Source organism: Vidua chalybeata, chromosome 7 (assembly GCF_026979565.1).
Source record: "Vidua chalybeata isolate OUT-0048 chromosome 7, bVidCha1 merged haplotype, whole genome shotgun sequence".
Taxonomy (NCBI): Eukaryota; Metazoa; Chordata; class Aves; order Passeriformes; family Viduidae; genus Vidua; species Vidua chalybeata.
In genome coordinates, this window is record NC_071536.1 from 8,797,412 (window position 1) to 8,825,406 (window position 27,995).

Consider the following 27,995-nt stretch of genomic DNA (forward strand, 5'->3'; position numbering starts at 1 on the left):
ACATAGGTATATAATATATAGTACACATGATATAAACAAACCAAAACCAAAAGGATTGTAACTGAGCTAACATTGAAGATCATAGCTGTCCCTAAACGTAATGCTTTCATACCGAGTGCTTTTAGCCAGTCCTAGCTTCAGTGCATTTTTGCTGGTTAGTTTTAGTATTTTCTCATTGTGAGAAGATGGATTATTTTGTAATGTCCAATTCAGCGATGCAGCTACTTAGACATGGCGTTATTTATAAATATAAATATATGCAGTACATTGGTTTGGCTGTTTATCATTCATGACACTGACATGTAGATTTTACAGTAAATAGCTTTTGGTTATCTTATCCAACGCTGACTTCCTTATGCTCCAAAGAAGATTCTCCCCACTCCTTTGTTTTTATGTCATATGTTTCTTCTGTATCACAACCTAAAATCGTTCAGCTAACTTAATGCTTTGTACTCAGAAATATTGTGGTAGTCTTAGCATTAATTAGCCTTTGTGAACAAACTGTATTGTACCAGATTTTTTTTTGCTTCAGAGCTGGACTATCCGTGACTATACCTACTGGCAGTGTACTTCTGGTCATTGTAACTGACTGGGCTGATCTTGACTTTTAGATTCTGTATTGTGGGGACTAGACAGTGATGAATGTATTTCTAGCAGTTTCCCATGAATGAATCTAAACTTGAGCTGTACTGGTTCTGAAAATGAAAGTTATTTATTTTAAGAAATAAAATCCAGATAGTGTTGCTTTTTACAGCATAATAAATGGAAATACCAAGATGATGGTGGTGCTGGTGGGTTTTATTGGTTATCTGTGGGACTGCCATTGAAATGAGTCTTCAGTTGTAGGAAGGCTGTCCTGGAAAACCTACTCTGGTCATTTCCCTTGTGCAGAGCATCCAGGAAATCAGAATGAATTTCTGTCATGTAGTGTTTTTCTGATTTTTTTGGTGTTTATTTTGAAACCTACACTTCCAGAGCTGTGTCCTTTCACTGGTTGCTTTTTGTTAATGCTGGAATTTTGGCCAGGTGCTCTGAACAGGTCTGGCTTTCTCTTGACTTACTCTGCTATCCTTCATCACGCCAACAGTTTCTTTCCTTTATTATTCTTCTGGCTGTACAGTTCATACAAAAGCCTGACAAGTGTGAGATGAGGGATTTTGTCACTTACTAGCCCCAGAGAAAAACAGCAGTGGTCCAGCTTGGAAGCCCAGAGAGATGAGCCATAGATCAGTTATCCTACTGAGGACTCAGATTAGAAATTCAAGTTCAGTTTATTGAAGGTTGTGTGGGGATGGAAACAGATGAATGAGGTCATACAAGCAGTAATAAAAAAAAGGTAACAGCCACCTTCTAAGAACTCCAGTGCAGACAGACCTGCAACAATTAAAAGCATCAATACTGCCTCGGGCTTCAGAGCTGTAACTCTTTAGCTGCACAAACAAGTTTAAAATGAGATACAGAGTAGTAAAATACTGACTGGCACATCCACTTTATAACAGAAGGAGCCAAAACACAAGAGAGAGGACAAAAGTGGCAACTGACAGTTCCATTTATTTAAAATATATAAAAGAATATTCCATCAAGGAAAAGGCACTGCTTCTAGAACTACTGGCTATGGAAAGACCAAGCTGTGAGTAAGACCACTGCTTTAAGTCCCACAAAACTGAAGAATAAAATGACTTGTAGAACATGACTACAAAGCACAGCTCAAAAAACAACTTGATTTTTGTGTTAGCAACAGATACACATCCAGCCAGCTACAGTAACATAAAAGCATTAAGTAATTTCCTGTAGCACTGTTAATCTCAGTAACTCAGGGTACCAAAAATAAGTCAGTTTGCAATGCCTCCTTTTAAATATGAGTTGGCAATGCTTTCATTTAAATACATGTGTTACATGCTTTAGGTCCTTTAATTTTTCTTTGAAGCTTTTTCAGGGGGCACATCAGATGTCTTGGGCACAACACACCAAACTGAAGTGGTCCTTTTTTTCCCAAACAGCAGCTGATGGGTCTGGAGGGGCCTCAGGAGGTCACCCTGTCCACCCCCCTGCTCAGCTCCGTGCTAATTAGCAGCCTGCACTAATAGGTACCCTTAGAGAGAGAGACCAGCTGCCTGGAACAGCCTTGCCTCTTAACTGAGAGTTGTTAATTGCCTTCAAACGTGCTGAGAAACCAACCTGTTCCTCCTCTGGTGGAAGCACAGCTTCATCTTTTAAGCACTACTCTGCATATCCTGCAGCCATTGCTCTGGATAAACTTTAACTTCTTCACTTTCCTGTGCCTTACCCCTAATTACAAAACCATTATCAAAGCTTGTAAAATGTTTTAGCTATTCAAATTAACAGTTAAATAAATGTCCTGAGAAAACTGAGACATGAGAAAACTGAGTTCCATTCCAACTGTTATACCTACATGAGGTCTGTATTATTGCAAAAGATAGGGGTGACCAGATCCTCACCCTGGCAGATTAGGCACAGTAAATAAAAATGTACTTCAATCCCTTTTGCAGTCTTCTAAGAGGAGGTTCTGATTTTGTCTGATGACTGCAGTCTGCAGAGGCTTTAGTCTTGATTATACACCTTGGGTTCCAAGCTCTGCATGTGCCAATGCAGCTTGAGGGTGGTGTCCTAAGAAATCCTTTTTTTGAGAAAGATTGTGCTACACAAGATTACACAATCCTACACAAGATTATGCCTTGTGAAAATAGTGAAAATAAAATGTGGGTAATATTTTGAGCTTCTGCTCTCTCAGTGGGCCATGCCCTGAAGAGCTAGAAGCACAACAAACTTCAGCAGCACATGGATTTGGTGTGGCATGGTATCTGTAGAATGTTTCCCTTTTGTGATGCAGACAAAAATTCAAGGTGTAAGCTATCTGAACAGAACCTCTGTAAAAGAACCAGCTTTTCTTTGAAGCCTATATACAGTTAACTTTTAAACATTTGTTTAACAGTAAATGCCTGTTTCTACCATGGCTGTCACTGAGGAGCTCACATTCTCACCTTCCTCTTCCTCCACTCTGGCACGGTGTCTTGCTAATTAAACAGAGATATGCACATAAGGAGGCTGCTCAGGCTGCTGCTATTGATATTCCCATTAGCTAAAATTGCTGCTGGACCTTCAGGTTGAGAAACCAAAGAAGTGAAGCATTGTCACCAAGGCATTGACTGCAGCACAGGATGCGTGAAGCGGATCGGCCGTGCTAATGATGCAGGGAAAGCTCAGCCAAAGCTCAGAGCTGGATATGTGTACACATCTGCAAGGAGAAAAGGAAACCTCCATTACTCAGGCCCAGCCTTGGTTCTCAAGTCTTTGCTAAGCACAGAGCATGACCACCTTCTGCCCCAGTCACACTGATTCACATTTTAGGATTCAGCTACTTTAATTTGTTTCATTTTCTGAAGCACACCCTGCAAGGACAGCACTGCTCTGTTAACAGGAAGTACCTCTCCAGCACTGGCAGGGCAGCACTTCCAAACCACCTCTGCTCAGGGCCCTCCTGACACAGACCCTGCCAGAGGCACTACAGGGATACTCCTTCCTCCCCTGCCATCTTTCTTCCACCTGCAAGGCACACACAGGAAGCTTTGCTCTCCTGTTCTTCACCCTTCTCCCTGCAGACACATTTGAAAAACAACTGCTGGCAATCCCAGTCTAACTCTGGATCCCCAGCTTTTCCTATGCTGCTGATGATGTGTACTCAAAGGTTTGCTTAAGTGTCTGAGGTGTGTCTGAAGCAGGGGGGGCGAAGGAAGAAGCAAGTTCTGACTGAACCCTCAGGCTCCAGGCTGGCTCCTGGTACGTACCACAGTATCGATCTCTGCGGGGCCCACCATCCGAGACACCTCGTCAAACTCCTCGGGAGACATGGGCAGCAGGTTTTCTGGAGACTGCAGCCTGGAAGGGTGGCTGATGGAGAAGAGCAGGGATTAACTGCTAAAGAAGCAAGGCACAGCTGGGCTACCCTGTGGCTCCCAGGCCTGAAAGGCCACTAACCAGGCCTCTTGTGAGGAAGACCAGGCTTTGCAAAGCCAGCTTGGCTTAAATGAGAATTTGAACTACTCAGGGGTGCACATCCTAACCAAAGGAGTCCAATGAGTCTTTGAGAACGTGCTTTTCAGGAAATTACTTGCCAGTACAACTCCCTGCAAGTTTCTAGGGTTTTACCTAAAAATGGTGTTTTGAACACAGCAGCACATTAATGTGTTGTGATCAGATTCTCAAAGAGGAAAGACTTGACAGGGGCACCTACAGCTTAAGCAGTATGAAGAGACATGAACTACAGCTAAGATGTTATGAACAGTTCTTAAAATTCCAGCATTTTTGTGACAACTTACACTTCAGATACAGAGATTAACTCGGTCTTGATGTAGCCATTTCCCTTGGGACCATCCAAATCCATCGGCTCTGGTGCTTCAAGGAGAGAAAGAAAGCTTGTGGGTTTTTTTCCAGCAAGTTTACATCACATTTTCATCTTTATTGTACCAAAAATACAGCCTATGACCCAGATAATGTGCATGTCTTTCTGTCACACATTTTACAGCACTATGGTTAATGTATTCCATTTTTAGTCAGTTTTTCCTATAGAAAATGGCAAAGAAACCCCTCCCATAACCGGTCATAGTTGGGGCTGTTAGTGGGAACCTACATTTCTGGAACAGCTCACAAGCTCACATGACAGCTGAGCTGGAAGGCCACTGACAATTAGTGGGTTTCAGTTTTTGGTCTGATTAAGTCTCATGTTGTGCCTGTTTAAAAACAAACCTTGTCTTAACCTAGAAACATGGGGTGGGCTGCCAAGGCATTCAGGCCAACTGCTCCCTTTCTTCCCATGCCACAGAACTTGTGCAGTGCCCCAGCAGCTCAGGAACAACCAGAGAAGCTAAAAGGCATGAGCCCCACATAGCACTCACCCTCCTTAGGCCTGGAGTAGTATTTGCCAAAGGCATTGTCTTTGGGGATATTGGGGTACAGGAATCGCAGTGGGTTCTCAGGGATGTTTTCAGCTGCCATCACTTTGTAATTGCGGATGATGTCGGGGAAGGTCACAGCAGAGAGCTCCTTCTTGGTGTAGGGCTCTACTGAGTGGAACTGTGGCTCTGCAGAGGAAAGAAGCAGCACTTCTTAAAGCTGGCCTCAAAGTTTTTTTCTCAAAGTGTCCAGAAAAGCTGCAGCCACTTCCAACAAATTCAGAGTTCCTATGAGCAAAAGCCTTGCCTGGATGACACCTACAGTGCTGCAGGAAGTATTTAATGCCTGTCAAAGGGAGTGTAATTGTTCTGTGGGGTAGGGAGGCATGGTGGGGGATAGCACACAGTGATGGCTCTTGGTGTGTTTTGTATTCAGAATGACTGGTGTGACTTGTCCATGGAAATTAGCTGCAATATTTCATTAAGCAATTTAGGTTGTGCTGCCTTTTTAACCTTCTTCCAAATTATGTAATTCAAACTCTGCTGCCTATTAGGGAGTTTGATCCAAATACTCCACTTGAGGCTTTTATGAATCATCAGGAGAGACATATAAGCCTTCCTGAATGCTCCAAATACTATCAACTTTCTTTTAAGCTTTTGGATGTCTCAGGTATGAAGGCAGCAAAGGGAAAGAAGTCACCCAAGTACACTCAGCAGTTTCTCTTCCACCTGCTGCTGGTTTTGAGCTCATCAAAGTGAAGTGTCAACAGCTGTCCCATGCTGGCAGGTGGGGCTGTGTAATGAGTGTGATAAGGGGAGAGCCCTGACTGGGTACAAGGGAGGTTTTAACTTGCTGTAGCTGTAATGCCTCCAGGCTTCCTTAAGACAGGCTGAGAAACGAATCCAGCTCACTGAAAAAGCAAGCTCTTCGTTGATCCATTTGGACAAGGGGAGGAAGGAGATCTACTTGGAAAATGAGGTGACTGTGTAATTTATCTAGGAAGGGGGGGAAGGAAGGTTGCATTTGGGCTTGGAAGGAGATGCAACTGTGTGTGTACTAAAGGCTGGGAGAGAGCCTAAGGAGGCAGGGAAGACAGTCTGGGCAGTTTTTCCTTTCCAACTTCCAGGCCAGAATGTAAGACCTGGGAAGTGCTCCTTGTCCTAGCTGAAACCTCGATCAGTTGATTGTGTGGTTTGAGTTATCTCACGTATGGTGTGTCCCTGCTATTGCTTGTGCCCTGCTGCTGCCAGGGCTGTTGTGCTGGTCCTCAGGGTGGAGGAGAAGGGCATAAAGACTTCTTGTTCTGATGCAAGCAGATCAGCAAAGGTTCTCTGTTGCTGACTTACCATTCTGAGATTCCTCTACCCAAGTAAAGGTGATTGCTCCCTCTTTGCTGCTTTCACTGAATCTCAATAAAAATGTTCCTGGGCTCTGATCCTTCAGCAGAGCACGTTCTCTCTCTTTGCTGATGAAGCCCATGATGCAGCTGTAATGATGAAAAGAAAGAGCTGAGTTACTCCTCAACATAAAAACCAAGCTGTGCTGGGCTAGCTAGGAAAACTAAAAAGCTTTCCTTCACTTAAAAGAGCTGAAGTACTGGTGAAAGGCTCACAGAAGGCTTTGTCCTGTGAACAGCTGGCAGCAGGACTGACTGGCTGCAGGCAGGTGGTGATTTATGCCTCGTGGCAGCTGTGAATCACCACAGCTTCCCTCAACACTCTCACTTCGGCCTGGGGGCTTGTACAAACATCTTTCTGAACTTGGAACAAAAATTACTGTCCATTTTGCTGTCAAAGCTGCACTGTGGGAGCAGAAGTGAAGTTACATGTGTGTAACAGGGTCAGATCCCAGCTAGCAGTCAGTTTTAGCTTCAGAAGTATGCTGAGGAATAGTTGTTTCTCCTTTTTAGCTATGAAACAAACTTTGCTGGCTGCCAGATTACACTCTTACAGGTGTGGGGTTTGCTTTGGGCCTTGACCATGTCTTCTACAGGAGCTGTTAAACTTTTGTGACTTACTCACTGTGCTCAGCAAATGTTATTGCATGGACAAGGAGGCTAGTGTGGTAATTTTAAGAGATTGATTGATCTGGACAGGTACTGGGGAGGGAGTTGTTCAAGTCAATACCAGGGTATGACCCTGGCCAAGCCCCAGCTATTTGGTTTTGGTTAGTTTGTTGCTTGGTATTTTGCTTTTGTTGGCTTTTTTTTCCCCAAAGGTTTTCTCTGCTTCTTATCCCTCAAAATACTCCATCAATAATGATCTTTTGAGTACTATGACTGTCCTTGAGTGCATGAAGTTAGGGAAAGTGGGTTTTGCACATAAAACCCCTAAACAATCATAATTTTGCTTTGAGTTTCAGATGCAGTAAGCTGCCCTGTTTTATGGGGTTTGATTGGTGACTTCTGTGTTTTGTTTGGTTTAAATGCCATGCTTTAGGTAACAAATGTGTTCAGTAGTCAATATCCTCTGTGTAAGGGAAGTCTCTTGCCTTCCTAGCTCTCAAGTATGAAGAAAGGCAAGTGCTCCTGAGGTTGTATTATTTATTCTTTTGTATACAAGGGGAGTCTCTGCTCTTCAAGCCTGTACCAAATGCACATGTAATCCCAAACCCAGAACTGCCACTCTGCTTCAGGAATGCTGACAAATAGTCCCACTGCACTGCAGCCCCCTCAGCAAAGCAAGGGGGAGGTTTGGAGCAGGGAAACAAGGCTCATACTGCACAGGGCTTTGACAGAGTTCTTCTGGAGCTGAGGGGTAAAAATGTGAAGCCCACTGCTGAATGTAGCAAGGCAAAGCAATCCTGCTGCTGCAGATCCTGCAGAAGTGTGAGATACCAGGATGCTCCACTGTGAGTGTGCTGTTTGATGAGGTTTCGTAATGTGGCTGAAGATAAAACACGGGATTGTGACTTTGGATAAGCCTAGTTTGTGCAGAATTGCATCTGAAATCGGAAATCCCAGAATGAAAAATTTACTAAAGCAGTATTAAAGGGCAAATGGAACTGTGTTCCCATCTGGCAGAGTTCTTCTACTTGGTAATACTCTTAAAAAAATCAGTGAAGACTGCTGGGTTCTGGGCACACGGTGCAGGCACAGGCATTCTGAGTCTGGCTGCTGCCACCTCCAGGCAGCTCACAGTAACTCTCTTCGGGCAGGGAATTTGGTTTTTGGGTTTTTAAAATGGATAGCACTAGGACTTATACTTTCTTGTGCTTCAGTTTTTCTTGGCTATGTTCTAGGATGTAGAAAGAACCGACTTACAGTGGGAGCAGAGGCAAAATAAAATCTAATCTAACATTCAAAGCCCTGCTCTGTGATTTAAATGGGACAACTTGGTGATCTGATGTTCTTGCTTTTAGCAGTTGCCTCATCAGAGGATTCATCACTACTAGAATTCTTTTGCTTCAGATTTTTCCTCTGCACCCTGAGGGTGCAATTGCTAGCCTAAAAGTGAAGTCTGAGGCAATGACCACATCTTTAAATTCACTAAGGTCTTACCCATCATTCCAGAGACACAGGAGATGTTTCTTAATAAGCTCCAGGATTCCCTCAATCCACAGCCAAAAGGGGAAATTTTTATCATTTATATTTTCCTGAAATTCAGAATATAGAAAGGCAGGGATGGGAGGGGAGAGAATAGGGATAATGAGACATGAGTTAAAATGCATGTCTGAGCCTCCAGTACCCACAAATACGTGATCCATCACCTCTCACATGTAACAACACTGGTCTAAGAGCAGATAAAAGGCTCTTGTTCCTGCCTGGGTGCTATCCCTATTGGAGTTGTTGGACATGCAAACCCATGCCACTGGGGTTTTGACTGGGCTGGCCAGCAGAAGACCTTAGAGATGCTTTCTGTTGAGACCTGGATCTCAGTGTCTCATGAGGCATCTGTATCAATGAATTTGAGTGCTTGTAAGTCACCAGAGCCTTGCTCTTCCCCCGGAGTCTGCTCCTGGTTGCTGTCATCTCCTACTTATCTATACCAACTTAGGGTCTAAGGCAAAAAAAGAGAAGAGTCCTCCTGTCTTGCTTCAGCCAGGGTTGTGAAACCCCATGATGTGGCTTTCTGTCATCATACTGACCCTCTTGGCCACTGTGTTAATCCTTACTCTGATCCCGTTCCCCCTGGCCTGGGAAATGTCCTTCACTAAGATGCAGAAGAATTGTTTATCTTGCTGGTTTTTTGTTTACATTTTCTGTAATAGTCAAAATTGAGAACTATTCTATTAGTAGCAGCTGCATAATGGAAATGTGTGTTTGAAAGATACCTTTTTTTTTTCCTATGGAGTTTACACAGATCAAAAACAGTCTCAAAATCATCCACTCTCTGCCATTGCAAGCTCTTTTTCTTCCTGCTGCTACTTTAACTTCACCACCAAAGCCTCCCATGACCATGTAAGGTCTAGAATAATTAGGGGATGCTACTAGAAAAGTAGGCACCTTGGAGGGGGGAATCAAACAAAAAAAGCCCAAACAAAACCCACAATAAAGTAAGATAAGATCCCTCTTCCATCTCAGTTTTTAAAATTGTGTGCATACCTTGCAGAATCTTGTCCAAGGAATAAGGCCATCCTGAGATCCTCCATTTGTTGGCCCTGAACACAATACATTTGACATCAGTCATGTTCTGTAAGTTACTTAGTAAGGTTAAAAGTACTTAGAAAACCAAGTTCTGAGTGTTTATTTGGAAGTCAGCTGTTGGACGAAGAAAGAAAAGGAAGGGCAGGCTGCTGTGCTTTCACAGCTACTGCAGGGGAGGTTGCCAAGCTCCCCTCTGGGAGGTTTTATGATACCAAACCTGTGGGAGCAGCCCTTGCGTAATGGGAACCAATCCATCCTGACACTTTCTGTGCTGTGCTGCACCAAATACTTGCCAGCTTCAAAATGCTTCCAGGAGGGAAACTGAATTTTTGCACAGTTCTTGCCAGCACAGCAAGAAGACTGCAGCCCACAGCTCCTCTGCAGGCTCAGCAGACCCTGCAGCATCTAAGATTAAGCACTTTCCTACCTTGATTCTGATGATTTGCAGGCTTTTGCCCCAGAAACTCTTGACTCCTAGGTCTACCCCAATAACAGACTAATCTTATTCCAGTTGCAATTATTTCCCTAAACCTTGTTTGTATGTCCACAGTGTTTCATATCCAAACCACAATACAATACAATAGCTGGGAACTTTGCAGACCCTGACTGTAGTCACAGCCAAATTCTTCCTCTTAAAGATCATGCCATGGCTTCCAATAAATATGCTTTTCTCTATCATTTTTCTAAAAATAAACTGGGTTAGGGAGCTTGTTACTGATACTGCTGGTGTTAAGAGATCAAGACTCCGTCAACTTTCATATTGCAAAAACAGCAGCCAGGTTGTGCCCTGGCACCCTGCTGGCTCTGTCTCCCTGCCCTGAGGAATCCTGAATATGCAGTGTTCAGCAACCAGGATTTTTTTCAGCTGGGTAATATTCTTATCTGTAGAGAGAAAATTTAAGTAGCAAGCCTACCAGAGCTCAACAAAATCCCTGTAGTTCTGAAATGCAAATTTGCCGCAGAAATACATAATTGGTCTTTTTATGTTTGTTAATTAAACAAAAAAAAACTAATTTCCTTGTAGAAATTTGAAAAGGAATCTAAGAAATTAACAGCTTTTTGTCAGATCTTATGTCTTGGGGGAATTAGAGAGTGGAATGCTGTACTTGCCACCTAGACACAGTAATCTGAAATACCTTTAAATGTATTTTTTTCCTGAAACTTAGGGTAGGTGAAATATACTGAATCAATAGTATTTTTCCTGTAGAGTCTACTGTGCAAAATCAGTAGCAAAGTGCCCTGCCTATTCAGGCAAACTGCAAGAAGTTTGGAAACAAAACCCATGGCTGATGAGGCTTTTATTAAGGACACTCATGTGGGAGATGATTCAGTCTGATATTCTTTAGCAGTCTGACAGTGTTTGCATGCTGATACTGCAACTGTGTTTATGCAGAGTGAATCTCCACTGTAGCTGAGGGCATGCATGAAGTTAAAATGAACGGAGGTGGATTTAAAAAAAAAAAACCTGAGAGATGCCAAGAAACATCTACTTCATAGACTGACTAAACATGAGTGTTACTTCAAAAGGCAGAATTAGGCCCAGTCTGTGTTGCTGTAATGCATAAAACTCCCAAGTTAGAACTGCAGATTTTTTTCATGACATGATTTCATTTACAAACCCTGCCATACTGAAAAGTGGAAAATGCTTCATTGCTACAAAGTTACATTGTAGGAGGAGGAAGGCTGTGAGAGGAAAGGGACACTTAAAATAGGTTACAGGAAAAGGTGTAGAACTAGCTTCAGTTCAAACAGGCCATCTGTGATGAAAGCAGACCTTACCAAGAAGCTTCTCTCCCAGCATGCTCAGCTGATCTGCATTTAGTCCTCTCTTTGTTACAGAAGAAAACTGCCAACTCAGAACGTCAGAAAGCTTAGACCACTTTGCACAAGGTGGATTCAGAAAGAAGGACAGGTTCTAGAATGGAAGAGAAAAATACAAGCTGTAGTTAACAAACATTAATTTTGGAATGCCACTTGCATTTTTATATTGCCAAAACAAACTCCAGATTTAAGAATGGATGTTAGCTTGAAAAAACACTGCAGAAGCAGGCAGCAATTATTCCAGGCACTATTTAAAAGAAAAAGCAATCTCTAGAGCTCTTGGATAGGTCTTCTCCCAGCAGGCAGAATTGCTGGATTAATCAAGTGCACCATAACTGAGTTCTTGAACGTTCATTTGGCTTCTCCCTGTGTGCTGTATATCCTGAATACATGTACACTACCCTTATGTGGGTTTCAAACATTGCTCTGTTTAGGTCAGGGAAGTCACTGCCCCTCTCTACATTTGAAACTCATTGTGAGTCATCTGCAGAGCTAAAATGCAGCAGCCACTTGCAAACAATGCTTGAAAATTAGACATTGTACCTGATGAAACACCTTTTTTTCTTGCAAATACCTTGGGATCAGTAGACAGCATGTTGAACCACAAGATAGAAGCCCATCCACTGGGAAGCTGGCTCACATTTGAGATCACAACAATGGGAAGGGATGTGGTCTGAAAGGGGTACAAAAGGAAACATGTCAGGTTACCCTGCACTGTTGCCACAATCCTTCTTAAGATTATCCACACACCCATTTCTGTTTTAATTCCCTGCTTGCACAATCTTGACTTTTTCAATAGAAGTTTGTATGTAGGGGAGAAAATATGATGAAATACTGGAAACACTTGGGTGATTTTTGTCTAATAAAGACTTTCATTTAGTGCCAGTTATGACAGCACTGATAGTGACAGTAGAGTTCATAGCAGACTGCTTCTGAAATAAATGTAAACTGATAACCAACCCTGTGGTTTAAGCCCTTTAGGTATTAGACATTTTGCAAAGCCCATCTATTCTTATTTACCCAGATATCTGACAGAATTCTCTCTGTGTCTATAGAGCTGTTGTGAAATCTCATTCCCATAATTTGAATTAACTAAAAATATTTTTTGTCCTAGTACTTAAAAGAGAGAAAGAAGTTAAGATTGTCAGCACAAGTGACACATAGGAACTGAAGTCCATCTGTTTGATCTAAGACTTACCTCTAGGTCTATTACCAAACCAGGCTGGCACAGCTGTGTCTCAAAACTCAGAGAGTGAAGCTCTTCTGTTACAATCAGAGGACCCTTCAAGAAAAATATAAGAAAACTTTTCAGGGATTTAAAATTCCTAGGGTGAAGTAATGGGGCTTTATCATGAGGAAAACCTTTTTCTGCCCATGGTCACATGCTCTAGACCTCAGTAAGAGCTTACAAGTCAAAGTCAAGTGACAGTGCTGACTTCCTAAAACTGTCTCTCCAGGCATGTTTTTTGTGTTTCTTTTGGCTACTATCGATAAGCCATAGAGAAATCTGTGCTTGCCAGGAAGCTCTGTTAAAGGCATATGCCAGTGTGGGAGAGTCCCTCACTGCCATTCTGGCAGTAGCTTGCCTTGCAGACTCTTCCTACATGGATCACTTTGAAGAAACACTGAACTGCTCTCCTATGATCTCTCATCCCATGTGTGTCTTCATGGGTCTAAGCAGAGAGCATTGTCTTAAATGAATGCCTTGTTAGTATTATGCTAAAACTTTACAAAGCAAAGGTTAGTGCTGCTTACCTCATTTGTTCTGCTTCCTGTGTTTTTCTGTTCTTTCAGTTGCTGCAAACGAACAAGAAACCTGTCACTCGTTTATGGCAGCCACAAATGAAAGTGGCAGAGTTCCACTTGCATGTTCCCCTTGCTCAACTGTATGCAAACTTGCTGCACTAGTTTTTGATTCTATTTGGTTCTAAGCTGTGGTAGCCAAAGGATTGAACTGTTAGGTAACTACCACCCTTTTACAAACTGTTCATCTGTGAAAAAAGATTTGCACAGTTATGATGCAATGCCTTTATGCAAGAGGCCTTTTAAGAACAGAAGCAGAATGAAATCAGGATCAAATGGAATAGTGGTTTATCAAAGAACCCCTCTGAATCAGATGATAAACTCTAGACAGCCTCAGTTCTGGACAATGAAGGTAAAGTTCCACGCGCCCTGGTTCTGGACTTGCATTTTTCCTTTCCTGCTGTGCTGAAGGAACCAATGTGTTCTCTCACAATCTGCAGATCAGAAGTGCCCCATAGTCTGTCAAAGGCACTGACTTCCTTGCAGCTCCGCATTCCTTGCCAATTTTCATCTTCTAGACTCAATAAACTATTTAAACTCTTTAAACTATTCCAAACCTCCCTACCTATGGAGCTTCCTCTGAAAGGCCCAAACCAGCCTTTCTAGGCTTTTATAACTTCCTTCTCCAAAGAACCCATTGCAGCATAAGCTGTATGGCAGCGAATACTCTTGTTTGCATTCCTGTTCCTTTTTCAGTTACAAGCAATCACATTTTGATTGAAACAGACAAAATATTTTAAAAAGGACAGAACAAAGAAAAAGGAGAGATAATCACAGTTCCTCTTTATACAAAAATTAATAATGACTTCAGTAACAAATGCATTTTGTTTCCTTCCTACCACGCTCTACTACAAAATTAAGCGGCTGTATCAGTAATAGAAAGAAAAAACCAACCCCCTACCAAGTGCCTGAATTCTGCTGCTAGACTTCCATTAGTAGATTCTTCCATGTTCATTACTTTTGTGTTTGTTCCCAAAATATTAAATTTCCTGAACCTACACAAATAGAGAGAAAATGTCATTAAATCTCACATTCATTGAAAGAACCTAACATTAATATATAAAACGCTGATGCCACATACCCTTTGACCGAGTTCTTCTCAGTTACATCTCTGTCAAGAAAAAAAAAAAAGACAAACTAATCTTTTAAAGATTCTGCCAAAGATACAGAAGATGTGCATGTTTTAGTAGCTGACAGTGCTGACTGAGAACTGGTAAAATGCTTTTGTGAAATTCTTGTGCAAAAGATGAGGCAATTGGTTAAAGCAGTCAAAATAAATATTGTGCTAAACAGCCTCTGTTTTACTGAGGCCTGATACTGCTATGGGGGCTTTATAATCAAATGAAGTACTTTCTTTTATTGTAAAGATTGTAACTCTTGCTCTGAGGAAAAAAAAATATAGTTCTGTCACTCTAAATCTGCTTTTAAACTTGTTGAATAAATTGCTGCATCACTTGAATTGGCTTTCCCAGCACTTGGGATTTTACTGAGTTGCATTCTATCAAGTACAATTCTCAAAGACTCACCTCACACAACCACATAAGAATTCCTTTTTACTTTTTTACTATTCTATGCAAGTTTCTAGACCCTAGAGCCATTTCAAGTGAACAAAATTACTTCGCTGGGAAGACAAAAACCCACTTTCTTTCTTGTCATTATTTTGGACAGCCTGTCACATTTCTTTCCCTGCTCTTGAAGTAAGTGCAAAACTCACCTGAACTCCTTACAAAATACGGAAGACTGTATTGTATTTTGTAACTCCTTACAAAATACAGCAGATTCAATTGCTGTAATTCTTTTCTTTGATTGAGAACATGTCATGTGTTACATGTAGGCAGATTATGCCCCTTATTCAAAGGCAGCTTGAGAATAACTATATTCCTTACTAGACTCTACCCAAAAAGTAAGGGATTCTAGAGATGTGACTGAATTATGTGAGTCCAATTCTACACTGTCACCTCATGCTAATCCAGGTGAAAACCCCAGCAGAGCAGCTGTTGCCCAGGTGCTGCCCTGTGTCTGATTTAGCAGTAGTGAGCTCTTCTCTGTGGAGCTGCTGGTGAGAAGCTGAGGCCATCTGCACTTTGTGACATGTCTCTGGGGGGCAGAGAGAGATTTGGAGCAAGGGAATGGGTAAGGAAAGGGGAAGGATGCTGCAGAGAAGCAGCCTGCTGCTGGACTACTCAACACTTCTGATGTGACTGCTCTTGGGTTTCTGAGTGTGGGAACTGTTTGCTGTTACATAAGAGGGATCAAATAAATGCAACATACTTATCAAATAAAACTTTCACTTTCAAGTTGTAGTTCAGTTCCTGCAGTTTCACCAGCAATCTGGAAAGAGAAGTATTTTTTTTTTAACATCAGCAATTGAAAAATATGGGTTCTCTGCTATTGTGTGGCTTATCACAGATATTTAAGTACACTTGGAGGTCACATGCAGGCTCCAAGCTTGCTTCATACCAGACAGCATTTAGAGATAAAAGTAAATGGGCAAATAAGTTACTCTTTGGCATGACAAAGTGCTCTGCATGTGTCTTCCTGCTGTTTGGTTGTGTTTGTTACACACTCGGTACACACCGCTTCTGGGAAAGGGTAAAAGCTGAATGTGAGTTAAGTTCTGCCAGAAGAAAGCCCCTGCCCATGGCATTTCCCTCCTCCTGGCCTCAGCCCTTGGGCTGCAGGCAGGCTGTGCAATCCTCTTGGCTGCAGGAAGCCAGTGACAGGAAAAGCCTTACCACAGAAAAGGAACAGGGAAAGGGGGAAACGTACCTCAGCTTCACAGTGAACTGCACTCCTGTCTTCAGGACTAGTGGCCTCTGAGGATGTGTTGGCATGCAAGGCTGCCTCTCTACCACAAAGGAGCTATGGGAAGAACAGGTTAAAGGCACTATGATTTATCTGTCCTGTTCTTAAATGAGAAACCACATAAAAGTAACTTTAAAAGAATGCTGATTTACCAGTAATACTATACACTTTATTCACTCAGCTTCAATCTACACAGAGGTGTGTGAATCAGTGCCTTTCAATTGTTACAATGGGGCTAGAAATAGTCATTTTGTAAGTGTTGGCTTTTCTGCAATACATTGATGGCTTGAGGAGGGAGATTGCTACATCACACTTCCCTGAAATCAAACAGCAAGGAAACACTGTGCTGGTAAGAAGCATGGTGCAAGTGAGGAATGTTGCTTTGTTTGCCATTCCCAGGGCTTCCTGAATTCTTACAGTGATAGTGCTGTGTAACAACACATGCCCAAGGGATGGATACACTGGCAGGGGATTTGATGAGGGCCAACTAACCCAACGAAACAAACTTCTGAGGCTAACCTGTTTTGATACACCCCAAATTTTTGTCTAGTGTGTGTTTACAGAATAGGTCTCTGATCTTATGTGATGCAACTACCAGCTACAGTAACTTGCAACATAAAGGTGGTACAGAGGCAGGGCTGGCCTCCCCATGCTGGAGGCAAAGATGATGTGTCCAGTGACAAAGGACTGGAGAATCTCATGTGTATCTATGTTGGGCACAGCTTGATGCAGATTGTTTCTTGCCTCTCTTAACTTGAACTTTGAAGGGTTGAAGCTTGAAGTAAGAAGAAGACTAACAGACTGGGAGTTTTGACTCTGTAATCAATGTGCACTGCAGCAAAGTTCCTGCTAACTTAAATAATGACTGAACATAAACCCTTTCTTTAGGCCTGGACCTGTGGAAATCCTAGATGGGGTAAATCTCAAAAACAGTAATTCAGTTTAATGTTTGACAAACTTATGAAAACCTTGGAAAATGAAAAGATTGCATGCAGAAAATACTGAGGGAACAGTAGGGGAAGGTGCTCTTCACCTGTTTATTCATGGTAACACCAAAAGATTCTTATGGTGTATTACCTTTGGATGAGTTGTTGGAAAAGCTTGTGTGTTAGGTCCTGCAGAAATTGTTTATTTTTTGTGATGGGATCAGGGTCATAGGTAAACTTCTGTTCCAGTTCCTCAAGTTTCTTGAGCTGCTGGCGAACTTGCTGTAGACTTTCAGCAACAATAGTGAACCTACAATTAACATGATCTCATTACTTTTAGCACATTTTTATATTGTTCTAATGCAAAGGCACCAGCCAGGTGACTGTCCCTGAGGCTATGGCAGTGCCTGCAGTACACTTTGTGCTCAATGGAAATGTGGTGAGGTAATAAAATGAATGCAGTTATGCTAAGACAGAATGAAAAAGGATCATATAAATAATCAGTATATTTCCTAGATGTGGTATTGCTTCTGAACACGGTTTAAATGTGGTCTTACAAAGGACTTACCAGTTCTGCAGCTGGTCAAGGCAGGCGTTGGGTGGCCCACCAATGCATGCTGTCTGTTGCCTGTGCTTCCATTCCACCAGCTCTTCATTAATAAGGGCAGCTTGTATCTGCTCTGTGCTCTTCAGCAGCTTCACTATCATATTCACCACCTCCTACAGAGAAGATGAGATTACCCTGTGTATTAGAAATACTTCATACAGGAGAACTAAGTACTGTTTTAGCTAGTGCTCATCTCTTTTGCAAGCCCCTCCAAATATCTCAGTTCAACTGACCTTAAAAAACTTTTCTACTGCTAATTTATGTCAATTCAGTGGAAATGAACATGTGCTTAAGACGAAGAGCTGCTGACTTCTGAAAGAAAATTGAACACTACCTTTCTCCTGCAGTCCAGTGATAAGAACATGTGCTGGAGATTTAGCTGTTCTTTCTTGTATTCCTCCTGAGACATATTACTGGACTCGTGTTCTGTAAAATAAGTCCAAATTGTGAATGTGAGGCTGAAGGAGTGCTGAAGGGAGAGTGGGGGAAATGCTGAGGTGAGAAGGGGACAAATACATAAAGCAAGATTGTGGCTCACTGCTTCCCTTAGTACCTTCTGAACATGTTTCTGTTGTGAGGGATAGTCAGCTCTGGCAAGTTGTGTTGGAAACCAAAGCCTTTTCTAGAACAAAGAATTCGACAACAGAGACAGAGCTGTATAATGAAACCAGTGAGGACTCTGTGTGTTTGCCTTAGTACACAAGAGCCTACAAAACCTAAAGCCGCTTTGGCATTTGTGAAACATCACTAATTAAGTGTATGGTTGAACAGTCACAGAGCCTACAGGGTTTGCTACTTCTAGTGGCAAAGGGATGTAAAGGGTGAAGGAATGCTGTGTTAACAAGGAGACTCTCTTACTTGGAACAAAAGACGGATGCAGAAATTTAGGTATCAGTGTGAAGCAGAGTTATCAACAAGGGACATTACCAGTAAGTTTGGCTGCGTATCATTAGGCTCAGTGCCCTGCCATAAAGAGCAGTTTACTCTGATAAACTATATACAATAGGGGATGTCCTTGAAAAATGACTCACCTCTGTTCTGCAGGGTTTTACATTTGAAGTCATATTCATCTTGCACATCCTCTAATGACTTGATATCCTGCTCCACATCCTGTAATTCACAAGTGAGGGTGTCTACAATTATTTAATATTTTCAAGTAATGCAAGACTTCATCTGATTAGGAACTGCCTGGTACCAGCTCTGACAGATATGAAGTCCAGTTTTGTAGCAATGGCTGTTCCTGGACTTACAGGAAATATTTCTACATTTCATCACCTTCTATTCACCCTTCCTTCTTCAAAACTAACTGAAATCTGTTAATTATGAAGTATGGAAATGCCCTTGTGGTCAAGCCACGTACATTCACAGAGTTTAGAAGAACCTAGGCTACAGTGGTAAAACTTGGAACAGCAAGCAGCATTTTAAACTTTCAAATTCTTATGTACTATTTGGAGAAAAGTTTTCTGTTGTGCCTGTATTTATTAAGACAAATGTCTATATGCTAAAAAAAGTACATCTTCTAATTAGCAATAAACTGGTCAGTTATGATTTAAAAGTTTTTTTTTTCCTCAGTTGCTAATATTTCAGATGGGTAAAATGCTTTTGTTGCTAAAGTTTAGGCAAGGTACTTCCTATGTTCAGGAAATCCCTGGTTTATAGACTTGAAAACCCCACCTTACTTTTATTTGTCATTTTATCAAGTCTGATTTTCAACATCTGCAAATCAACAAACGCTACTGAGAAAAATTATATTATACTTACATTAACATTGCTTTTTAAAGTCCTAATATTGGTATCAAGCTCCTTCTGCTTGTCTGGCATCCCAGTCGCAGTGCTCTGTACACTCCCTACTTCCATCTGAGTGAAGAAGCAGAACAAGTCAAAACACAGTGACCCATAACTTTTTTCATGAATGTAAATGAGTGGCATTTGTTGACAAACAACCTGAGGAAGCATGGTTTGTTCTGATAAATCCTACTAAAATTCTGTAGTATAAAAAAAAAATCAAATTCAGGTGAATTTGAAAGAAACAAAGTATTTATTTTAGTAAACTGCCAAAGGTCCCCCATCATGGATTTAAGTCAAGCTGTACTGGGCTTTGAGCAACCCAGTCTAGACAAGGTAGATGATCTCTAAAGTCCCTCCCAATCCAAATAATTCTGTAATTCCCTTTCCCTTTTTGATGACCCACATTTATGGCATACTGGAAAGACAGCAGCAAGTGCTTTATGTCATATGCCAGGAACCAACAGCTATGCTGCAGCTACAGAGGCTCCCTCAGAGTCACAGTCTTAGAGCAGCTGCTTTGGACACTGTTGTCAAGGGCCCCTTGTTGAAAGCCCGTGCCCATGTGCTCTTCCCACGCTGCACATTCAAAGCCTTGCTATAAACTGAGGTATTTCCATATTGGAAATTAACATGCTTGGTCAGTCATCACTTTATTTCTACGTAAGTGGATTGCAGCTATCTATATAGTTTACATGCCTTTCCCAATTGCGGAATTTTTATTGCAAAACAGTTCTTGTAAAGGAAAAAAAAGGTGAGAAGCTGGAGAACAGATGACAAAGGAGAAGATATGGCTTTACCTACAATTCAGAAGAAAGAAAAGGGTCTCACTAAAAAAACACCCCAAAACACCACCAAAATTAGAAAAATACTTGGAGACAACTGGGAAGGAGAATGATGCATCATATTTCCAGAGATAGTCCAAATAAGCATGCTCAGCTGCTTAATAGAGAGTAAAGTGGGGAGTAAAATGCAGAAGAACAAACATAAAATCTTACTGGATATATGAGTTAAGCACTAATTATTAAAATAAAATCCAATTGGCACATCAGGCTACATCATACTTCAGAAGCATTAAAACAACCAGCATAGTTTTTACGTCACTCAAGGAATAAAAATTATTTCCTGGCCATTTATCCTCCAAATGCATCTTTCAGCAGAAAAAAGCCATGCTGTCCAGCTGGTAGAAAATAGCATTCTCAAGTACACATCAGTGCTCACTCTTCTCTTTTTTAAGGAACCTCTTATTGGGCAGAGAGAGGATAGCCTTTTTCCCCTGCCAGTCCTCATCCACTTCCCTTGTCCCAAATAATAGGCGAGGGAAGATACAACTGCAGCAGCCATTTCAAGACTGTTACCTCATTGCATGCCTGGGCACAGTTCAGTATTTTCCTCTCTTCTTTCAGACAGTTGTGGATGATCATTGCCATGTGTATTGGGTCTTCTTGGAAGTTATCCTAGCATTACAGACACAGTCTATTGTTAAAGTCCATACACATAATTTTTTGTCTTTCAGTAACTTTCAGACTGGCAAAAAAAATTAGGGTATGACCCGAGTGTGAGCCTCATGGAACACACTGGTCATAGCCTGCTCCAGGATTACAGGGTGTGACAGCCACAACCAGCTCCAAGAGTGAGTTTCCATTGTAATTCATTGGCATACAAAGAGACAGGACTGGCACAAAACAGAAAAGGGTCAGAGACTTTCCTGGGAGATGTGGGATACTACCCTGCAGTCCTAGAGATAGCTCATCCCTCAAGAGCCACCCTCCCACACCTTGGAATGGCTGCTGGTTTAACACACAGTCCAGGCTGGATGCAAATTCCACCTTATTGTTTTACCTGCATACAAAGCTGAAATGTGCTGGGGATTGAGTACTGCCCTGCTCAGGATGGTGCTACCCTGTGGGGTTTTCTTTTTCCTAGAGTTCTCAAACTGTAACTGTGCTGATAATTAAACTGTAACTTTCTAACTGTAGCCAATCAAAACAAAAATGGAGCAACATTTGAATTCTGGCTTTTAAAGCAGGATTCTCACACATCCTCTGTGAAAAGTCCTCACAGTAGGTAGTTGCTTAGAGGCATTCAATTGCACTGTAGCAAATCAAGCACGTGTATAGATATATAGATAACATATAGATGTGTAGATTGTACAGATAACCCAGGCGTACCTGAAGATTACGTTTGCTTTTCCTTATGTTGTGCTGCAGCAAAAAGTTGTTTTCTATCAAGAATCTACTAAACTGATCATCAAGCTGTGACAGCAGGTCATGGAATAACAGTGTAGCAAATGATACATTGTTGGCCGCATGTTCCCTGGAATCATTTAAAGCATACTTGGGTTAAATACACTTCCAATACAAGAGCCAAGAAATACATACAGGTGAACTTGATTTTTAATCCCCAACTTCAGTTGTAGAATATGCAAGCACTGAGAACACCTTCAAATGTAAGCTAGTTTCATTCTCTTAACTGACTTTACTTTTCTTGTAAAGGAAAGAAATGTTGTTTCTCTATTATTTTTGCCACATTCTGTTCAAATTCATTTACTCATTCCATGACATCAGGAACCTCAAAGTGATCCTGATGCATGTGCATGTTGTACCACTCCTCAAAGAGAAGACACTCCACAGAAAGTCTGGCAGAAGTTCGGAGTCTTTGGAGAGTGAGAGACTGATGCTACCAAGGTAGTAACTAACTGGTCTTAAAACAGCCACTTTTGTTCTGGACCACTGAGAGCATTATGAGCAAGGGCACTTACTCCAAGTATCAGGCCCCTCTAGAAAGCCCTGAAAAGGAGCAGGAACACAGGCTGGAGCATGCACACAGCTACTGAAGCATCCTACCAACAAAGGATCACCTAGCAGCTTGCTTCCCCAGCATTCTGCTGCTGCCTGTAACTGCACTTCTGAAGGCACTGCTTACCACACAACCCAAAGCCTAATTAATTCCTGGGCTTACCAATCCTGGTTTTCCAGCCACTGTGCCAGGTACTGCCTGATCTCCATAGGAAAGCTGTCATCATATAGCTGGTGAACTTGCTCCAAAAACTTGGAATCAAGTTGCTGTAGTTGATACCACTGAGACATTCTGAGGAAGGGGTGAAAAAAACATGTCAGTGCAAATGTTTAAGTAGTATTCAGACTGAACTGGTGAAAAATAATTAATTTGAAGTTTTCATGAACATTGACAAAATTGGAGGATGTGCTGATTTTGGCTGGGATAAAGTTTATCTTGTAGCTAGCATGGGGCTGTTTTGGATTTGTGCAGGAAACAGTGCTGGTAAGACAGGGATGTTTTTGTTACAGCTGAGCAGGGCTTACACAGCATCAAGGCCCTTTCTGCTCCTCACCCCACCCCACCAGTGAGGAGGCTGGGGGTGCACAAGGAGCTGGGAGGGAACACAGCTGGGCAGCTGAACCCAGCTGACCAAAGGGACATTCCAGACCACGTGGCATCAAGCTCATAGAGCTGGGGGAAGGAGAAGGAGGTAAGGGGGACATGTTGCATGATGGTGCTTGTCTCCCCAAGCCACTGTTAGGCGTGATGGAGCCTGGCTTTCCTGAGATGGCTGAACTCCTCCCTTTTGCTTTCTTGTGTACATGGCTTTTGCTTTACCTGTTAAACTGTCTTTATCTCAGCCCATAAAGTGCCTCACTTTTACCTTTCTGATTCTCTCCCCATCCCACCATGTAGGGAGGCGGGGAAGTGAGTGGCTGTGTGGTGCTTTCTTTTTTTTTCTTTTCCTCTGAACCCATTTGCATAGCATTTAGGGTACTGCCAGTGTTACTGCTCTCTTGCTTAGCAGATATGCGAATGAGGACCTCTGTGTTTGATACCTGTACTCTGCATAATTGAGATCCTGATCATGGAGTATCACCTTTTGCTTGTGCAGATGCATTCCCCAGCACCAAGAGTAAAAAATCAGAGAGCCCTCTAAGTGCCCATTTTCAGTTGCTATTCATGTCCACACTTGCCTACTTTGAAAATGGACTACATCTCAAGTCACTTTAAATGGAGAAGTACTGGAAAGATTTTTTTTCTATGTGTTTTAGTTCTCATGATCATATTTTCAAGCTAAATTCAAGTAACCTCTGCAGCAGATACAGGGTGCTTAAATGAACTAAGACTGTGCAGAATGGCTTCTCTCAGTCCTAACACTTTGTGAGAGTGGCTTTAGCTCTGACATATGGTCTCTAGAAGCAGTTCACTTAGCCTTCTAAGCTGAAGGTTATCTTGTAGTGGAAATGGCATGTAAAGATACGTCCAAGGAACAGCCCAGGCTGAGAATACGGGTGGTAAGATGCAAATCCACTCACATCTTTGTTTTTTAATGGCTGCTTATAAGACCCATCCAAAAGAACAGGCAGCATCAGGGTGAAGGACTATCTTCTATGCCCCTTCCTACCAAATCCTTTAGTTTTTATATACCAGTGCCCTCAGCTGCTGAGTGGCGTGTGCTAGGTGTGAGAAGCAAAGGAGTTAAAAATGTTATGTTTAAAGTGAGGGCTTTGAGGCTTTTGATGTGTGCTTTTCAGATTACAGCTAACACAGCATTTGAGTGTGCTATAGCAGTCCCAAAGAGGGAGATTCCACAACCTCCCTGGGCAGCCTATTCCAGTCCTCTGCCCCCCTCAGTGTAAAGTTCTTTCTCATGTTGAGACGGAACTTGTTGTGCTTTAGTTTGTGGCCACTGCTCCTTATCCTGTCAGTGGGCACCACTGAAAAGAGTCTGGCACCATCCTCTTGGCACCCGCCTTTGAGATGCTTATATGTAATGATGAGATCCCCTCTCCGTCTTCTCTGCTCCAGACTAAACTGGTCCAGCTCCCGCGGTCTCTCCTTGTAAGAGAGTGCTCCAGGTCCCTCATCATCTCTGTGACCTCTCCTGGACCCTCTCCAGTAGCTCCTCGTGTTTTTTGTACCGAGGAGCCCAGACCTGGACACAGCACTCCAGATGTGCCTCACTAGGGCTGAGCAGAAGCGGATGATCACCCCTCTCGACCTACTGGCCACCCGATGCACCCCAGGGCTCCTTCCTGGCCCTCCTCTACCTCCTTTCCTGCCATTCCCGGGGGATTGCGGCCGACCCACACGGCGGGGTTCGGGAGCAAAGGGCGCGGGCGGCCGTCCCAGCCCTGGGCCGGCTCCGTGCCCGCGTTGCCCCGCTGCCGGCCGGCCCAGCCCCGCGGGTGGGAGGGAGCAGCGCACCTGTTCAGCGGCGGCTGCCCAGCGGTGCTGGAGGCGCGGGGTCAGCGGGATCAGCGGGACAGCGTCAGCGCCGTGCTGGGGACAGGAGTCCGCTTCGAGCGCTCCCGGGCAGGGCACGTCTGGAGAGGCGTCGGAGAGGGGCGAGCTGTGGAGAGCGAGCAAAGAGCTGGACTTGAGAGCGGATGCGACAGGCGACAGAGGAGCCGGGGTGTCCCTGCCAGGAATGAAGACCGCTAGCAGACACCTCCTGTTTCCCCGGGTGCAAGGACACCAAAGCGCAAAGCTCGGTGGGTGTCTCGCGGGCAGGGGGCAGTCTGAGGAAGCGACAAGCTTTAGTTACACCGGGCATTCAACCCCGCCAGCCCCCGAGGCCCGGGCAGTGCCAGCGCCAGCCCCCGGCCCCTCGCGCCCGCGCTCCCCTCACCTCGGCTCCGGCTCGGCGCTGCCGCGGTGCCGGCCGCGCTCGGGGAGCCGCGCGCCCGAGTGCGCATGCGCGGGGGCGGGCCGGGGGCGTTCCCGGGCGGCGGGGGCGCCACGTGACTTCTGGGAAAGGCTGCGAAGGCGAAAGCGAAAGCGGCGCGGGGCCCTGAGGGCGGCTGCGCGGGGCTCCCCTCAGGCAGCCCCTGGCTCCAGCCCGCTGTGCCGGCCCCGGCGCCCACCAACTGCAGGCGGCTGAGCGCTGCTTCCCATCCCGTCCCATCCCTTCCCATCCCACCCCAAGCCCTGCTCGCAGGAACGCTGTCGCTGTCTCGTGGTCCTGCGTAGCCTTTTTGGGTTTTGTCTGGTGTTTGAAGCCGACAAAGAGCGGGATGCTCAAGGGCAGGCTTTGCTGCGGCTCTCCAGGGTAGTTTGTGCCCTCTCCCTCCTCAGATGGAGGAGGCAGGTCTTACCTCATGACAAAAATGAAGTAGATCTGTTCAGTAAGCTTCGTGGTGTGAAATACTAGGGAGCAGTAGATCTGTAAACATGGCTATGAATAAAAGCTATTGAAGAAGGTAACTGACAGGTTTTATGTTTTTTAATTAGGATCATTATAGTGTCGTTCCACGACAAAGCACAAAACAATTTTTTTTTTAACTTTGCTGTTTCAAAACACAACAAAAGCACAAGCACAGTTAGTAGAACTACTTAAAAGCAGAGGGGTTTTTTTTGGTGGTAGTATCTAGGCACCCCTTTTTTGTGTTTTTCCTCCACACCATCGTTTCACTGGAGAGCTGTGTTCTTACTCATCGTGGCATAAGGACAAAATTCTCACTTTTTTAATGGAAGGAGGCTTGGGCTGAATGTATTTATCCTATAGATAAATTATTCCAGTGTTCCTTTAAAGCAGTGAAATGATCTCAAGGCAGATCTTTTCAACAAAATGTTACATCTATCCTTTGCAGAAATCTGTTCTGAAGCAATAGCAGGAACTGTCATGCCAAAATGTGGTCCATGATGCTGTTCAGAAACTCCAGTTATATTGGGCTGAAGTTAATACTTTGAGAGTCTTGAAGGGTTGCCTTGCATGGAGAGCAGGGAAGAAAGAAAAAGGAGACTGGTTCTCATGCCATGTCTGATCTTGTCTTACAGTACTTCTCATGAACTTTAGATGGCCAAAAATAAAAGGTATCCCCGGTTTTGTTTGTATTAAGATTGCGGGAAGAGGTTAGAATGAAAAGGCATGCAATAGCTGATGTTAGGGGAGGTCATGTTTCCTGCTTTAGAATTCTGTGTTACTGTCTGTAGGTCAGTTTAAGGTCAACCAAAAGGCAGCAAGACTGTTTCTGTTGTGCCTTGAAAAAAATCCGCAGAGGTCTGGATATGCAACTTGATGCCAAAATCTGATTTTATTCATGCCGGTTATATAAATTACAGAGACTACCAAGCTATATACAGAATTGCTCTTGTTTGTTATTTTATATGTGATGCTTGCTGAACTTAGGCGCAGCTTGCTTTGAATCACTCAGTGTAATGAACAGAGATGTGTTTGTTTCTTTGAAATCTACTTGTATGTATCACAAAAATATCTCATTACTTTGTTTCCGCTCACCCACTTTCAACTAACATAAATAGCATGGATGAAAGGAGAAAGTAAAATCTATGTCTTACTGATTCAAGCAGGTTATGTTTTCATCACAGAAGTCTCATTTATACCTGCCTGAGAAAGCAGCAAGGTGCAAATGTTCAAGGTTTGGGTTTTAAGAACTTTGCACGCATTAGCCATGTGTTCTGCGGGCAAGGCTTGCATCCTGATTGAACCTGCATTTGTGAAATACAGTGGCCTTGGAGTTACCTGTTTATTATTCTGTTACCAGAGATTTTAGGGATAACACTGGGGGAAATAAAACCAAAACAACAAAACAAGTAACCCCGCCTGAAAGAAAAAAAAAAAAAAAAAAAAAAGAGTATTTAAAGAGGGCAATTTACCACTTTTACAAAAACTAGTTGTCCTGCTTATTAAGTGAGCCTGTGACAGGCATGTAATATCCTGTCATGCACCATAAGTTTCCAGGTGGTCAGCAAATGCTGCAGTTCTTCAGTAACTGTTTTTGAAAACTGCTTCCCTGTTGCCATTGACCAATTAACATCCAAACTGTGTCAGATCAGGATTTTTTTATTTGTGGACTTTCTGACAGTACTTGCTGGAGTATCTGAGTGCCTCCTGCCCAAACAGATTTACTTCTGCAACTATTTTGTGAGAGGGGAAGTTTTACTAACTCTCTCTTCCAGTTGAGAAATGGAGACAGCCTTTTTAACACCACAAGTTTTAAGTCTGCTTCCTTTCTGGAACTCCCTTTTCTCCCCAGCCTTGCCTACCTGCCTTCCACAACTTCTGCTATGGTATCAGATAAAAATCTATCTTGAAGGCAGTTCATCTTTGGAGAAAAGCAAACCCCAGATACCTCTGGAATATTCAAAGTCAGGGAACAAGAATCTTTGCTTTGAAATAGGATCTAAATCAGTGGTTTACAAGATTATAAATAAGCAGAAAGTATTTAATGTAATAAATCCTAATTTCTCCAAACACATTAATGTCTTTGGTTATCTTTATATGCTGTCTTCAGAAGCAAAACATTTTGTTCTTATGCTCTCATATTTACAGCAATTCTATGGAAATTAGTTAAATTAGCAAGTAAAATTTATTTCTGCTGGGACCCCACTGAAGTCAAATGACTCCCAAGCCAGAAAGGATTTGGTCTTTTTTCAGTGACAACAGCAAATCTGACTTGCAAATGTCTCTTTGAATCCCTAGAAAGAAAATTCCTTTTTATGTGTTATTGATAACAGAAAGAGGCCTAAGAATAACATAACGGTTTCCAGAAAAGCTGACTTTCAGACGTGACAGGAAAAAAATTATGACTTCTTTAACCCATCCAATGTTCACACAATTACTGATTTTTCCAGTATGTGCACATCAGTCAGTTGAGTAAGGAGAACTCAGCTAGAAGAAAAGAAGGACAAGATTAGTCTTGTGGCACTCAAAGCTGTTCATTCAAAAGAAACTGCGAAGGAAACTTTCTCTGGCTCAAGGTAACTGCAGAGTCACTTTGACAATGTC

At 42.9% G+C, this 27,995-nt stretch overlaps 2 protein-coding genes across 3 annotated transcripts in view; both read right to left on the reverse strand.

Annotated features, from left to right (window-relative positions):
• Positions 1–1,252: 1,252 nt before the first annotated feature.
• STAT1 (signal transducer and activator of transcription 1) lies at positions 1,253–24,898 on the reverse strand. Of its 2 annotated transcripts, none has more exons than XM_053947968.1 (24): positions 24,879–24,898; positions 22,205–22,333; positions 21,415–21,559; positions 20,602–20,700; positions 19,220–19,315; positions 18,490–18,568; positions 17,793–17,884; positions 17,420–17,571; positions 17,003–17,161; positions 15,890–15,982; positions 15,392–15,451; positions 14,202–14,231; positions 14,022–14,115; positions 13,073–13,114; positions 12,516–12,599; positions 11,892–11,990; positions 11,276–11,411; positions 9,455–9,510; positions 8,411–8,505; positions 6,258–6,397; positions 4,914–5,099; positions 4,338–4,413; positions 3,807–3,909; positions 1,253–3,256 (listed from the first exon to the last, which is right to left on the reverse strand). In XM_053947968.1, exons 2-24 carry the CDS (start codon positions 22,330–22,332, stop codon positions 3,233–3,235), a joined length of 2,268 nt encoding a protein of 755 aa, XP_053803943.1. In that variant the 5' UTR covers position 22,333; positions 24,879–24,898; the 3' UTR covers positions 1,253–3,232. The 2 variants fall into 2 exon arrangements, with proteins under 2 accessions (XP_053803943.1, XP_053803942.1); XM_053947967.1 differs by lacking the exon at positions 24,879–24,898 and adding an exon at positions 24,455–24,815.
• Positions 24,899–26,851: 1,953 nt separating this feature from the next.
• STAT4 (signal transducer and activator of transcription 4) overlaps positions 26,852–27,995 on the reverse strand; it is a 39,475-nt gene continuing 38,331 nt past the window's right edge. The window contains exon 23 of the mRNA XM_053948145.1: positions 26,852–27,878. Coding sequence (XP_053804120.1) covers positions 27,852–27,878 — 27 coding nt within the window. The 3' untranslated portion in view covers positions 26,852–27,851. The remainder of the gene's footprint in view (positions 27,879–27,995) is intronic.

Coding starts and splice junctions, on each gene's coding strand:
- STAT1 (XM_053947968.1), bottom strand. CDS start 22,332: ATGTCTCAGTGGTATCAACTACAGCAACTTGATTCCAAGTTTTTGGAG. Junction 21,560..22,204: donor TGGCTGGAAAACCAGGATTG/GTAAGCCCAGGA, acceptor AAATGATTCCAG/GGAACATGCGGCCAACAATG. Junction 4,414..4,913: donor CTACTCCAGGCCTAAGGAGG/GTGAGTGCTATG, acceptor CTCTCCTTGAAG/CACCAGAGCCGATGGATTTG.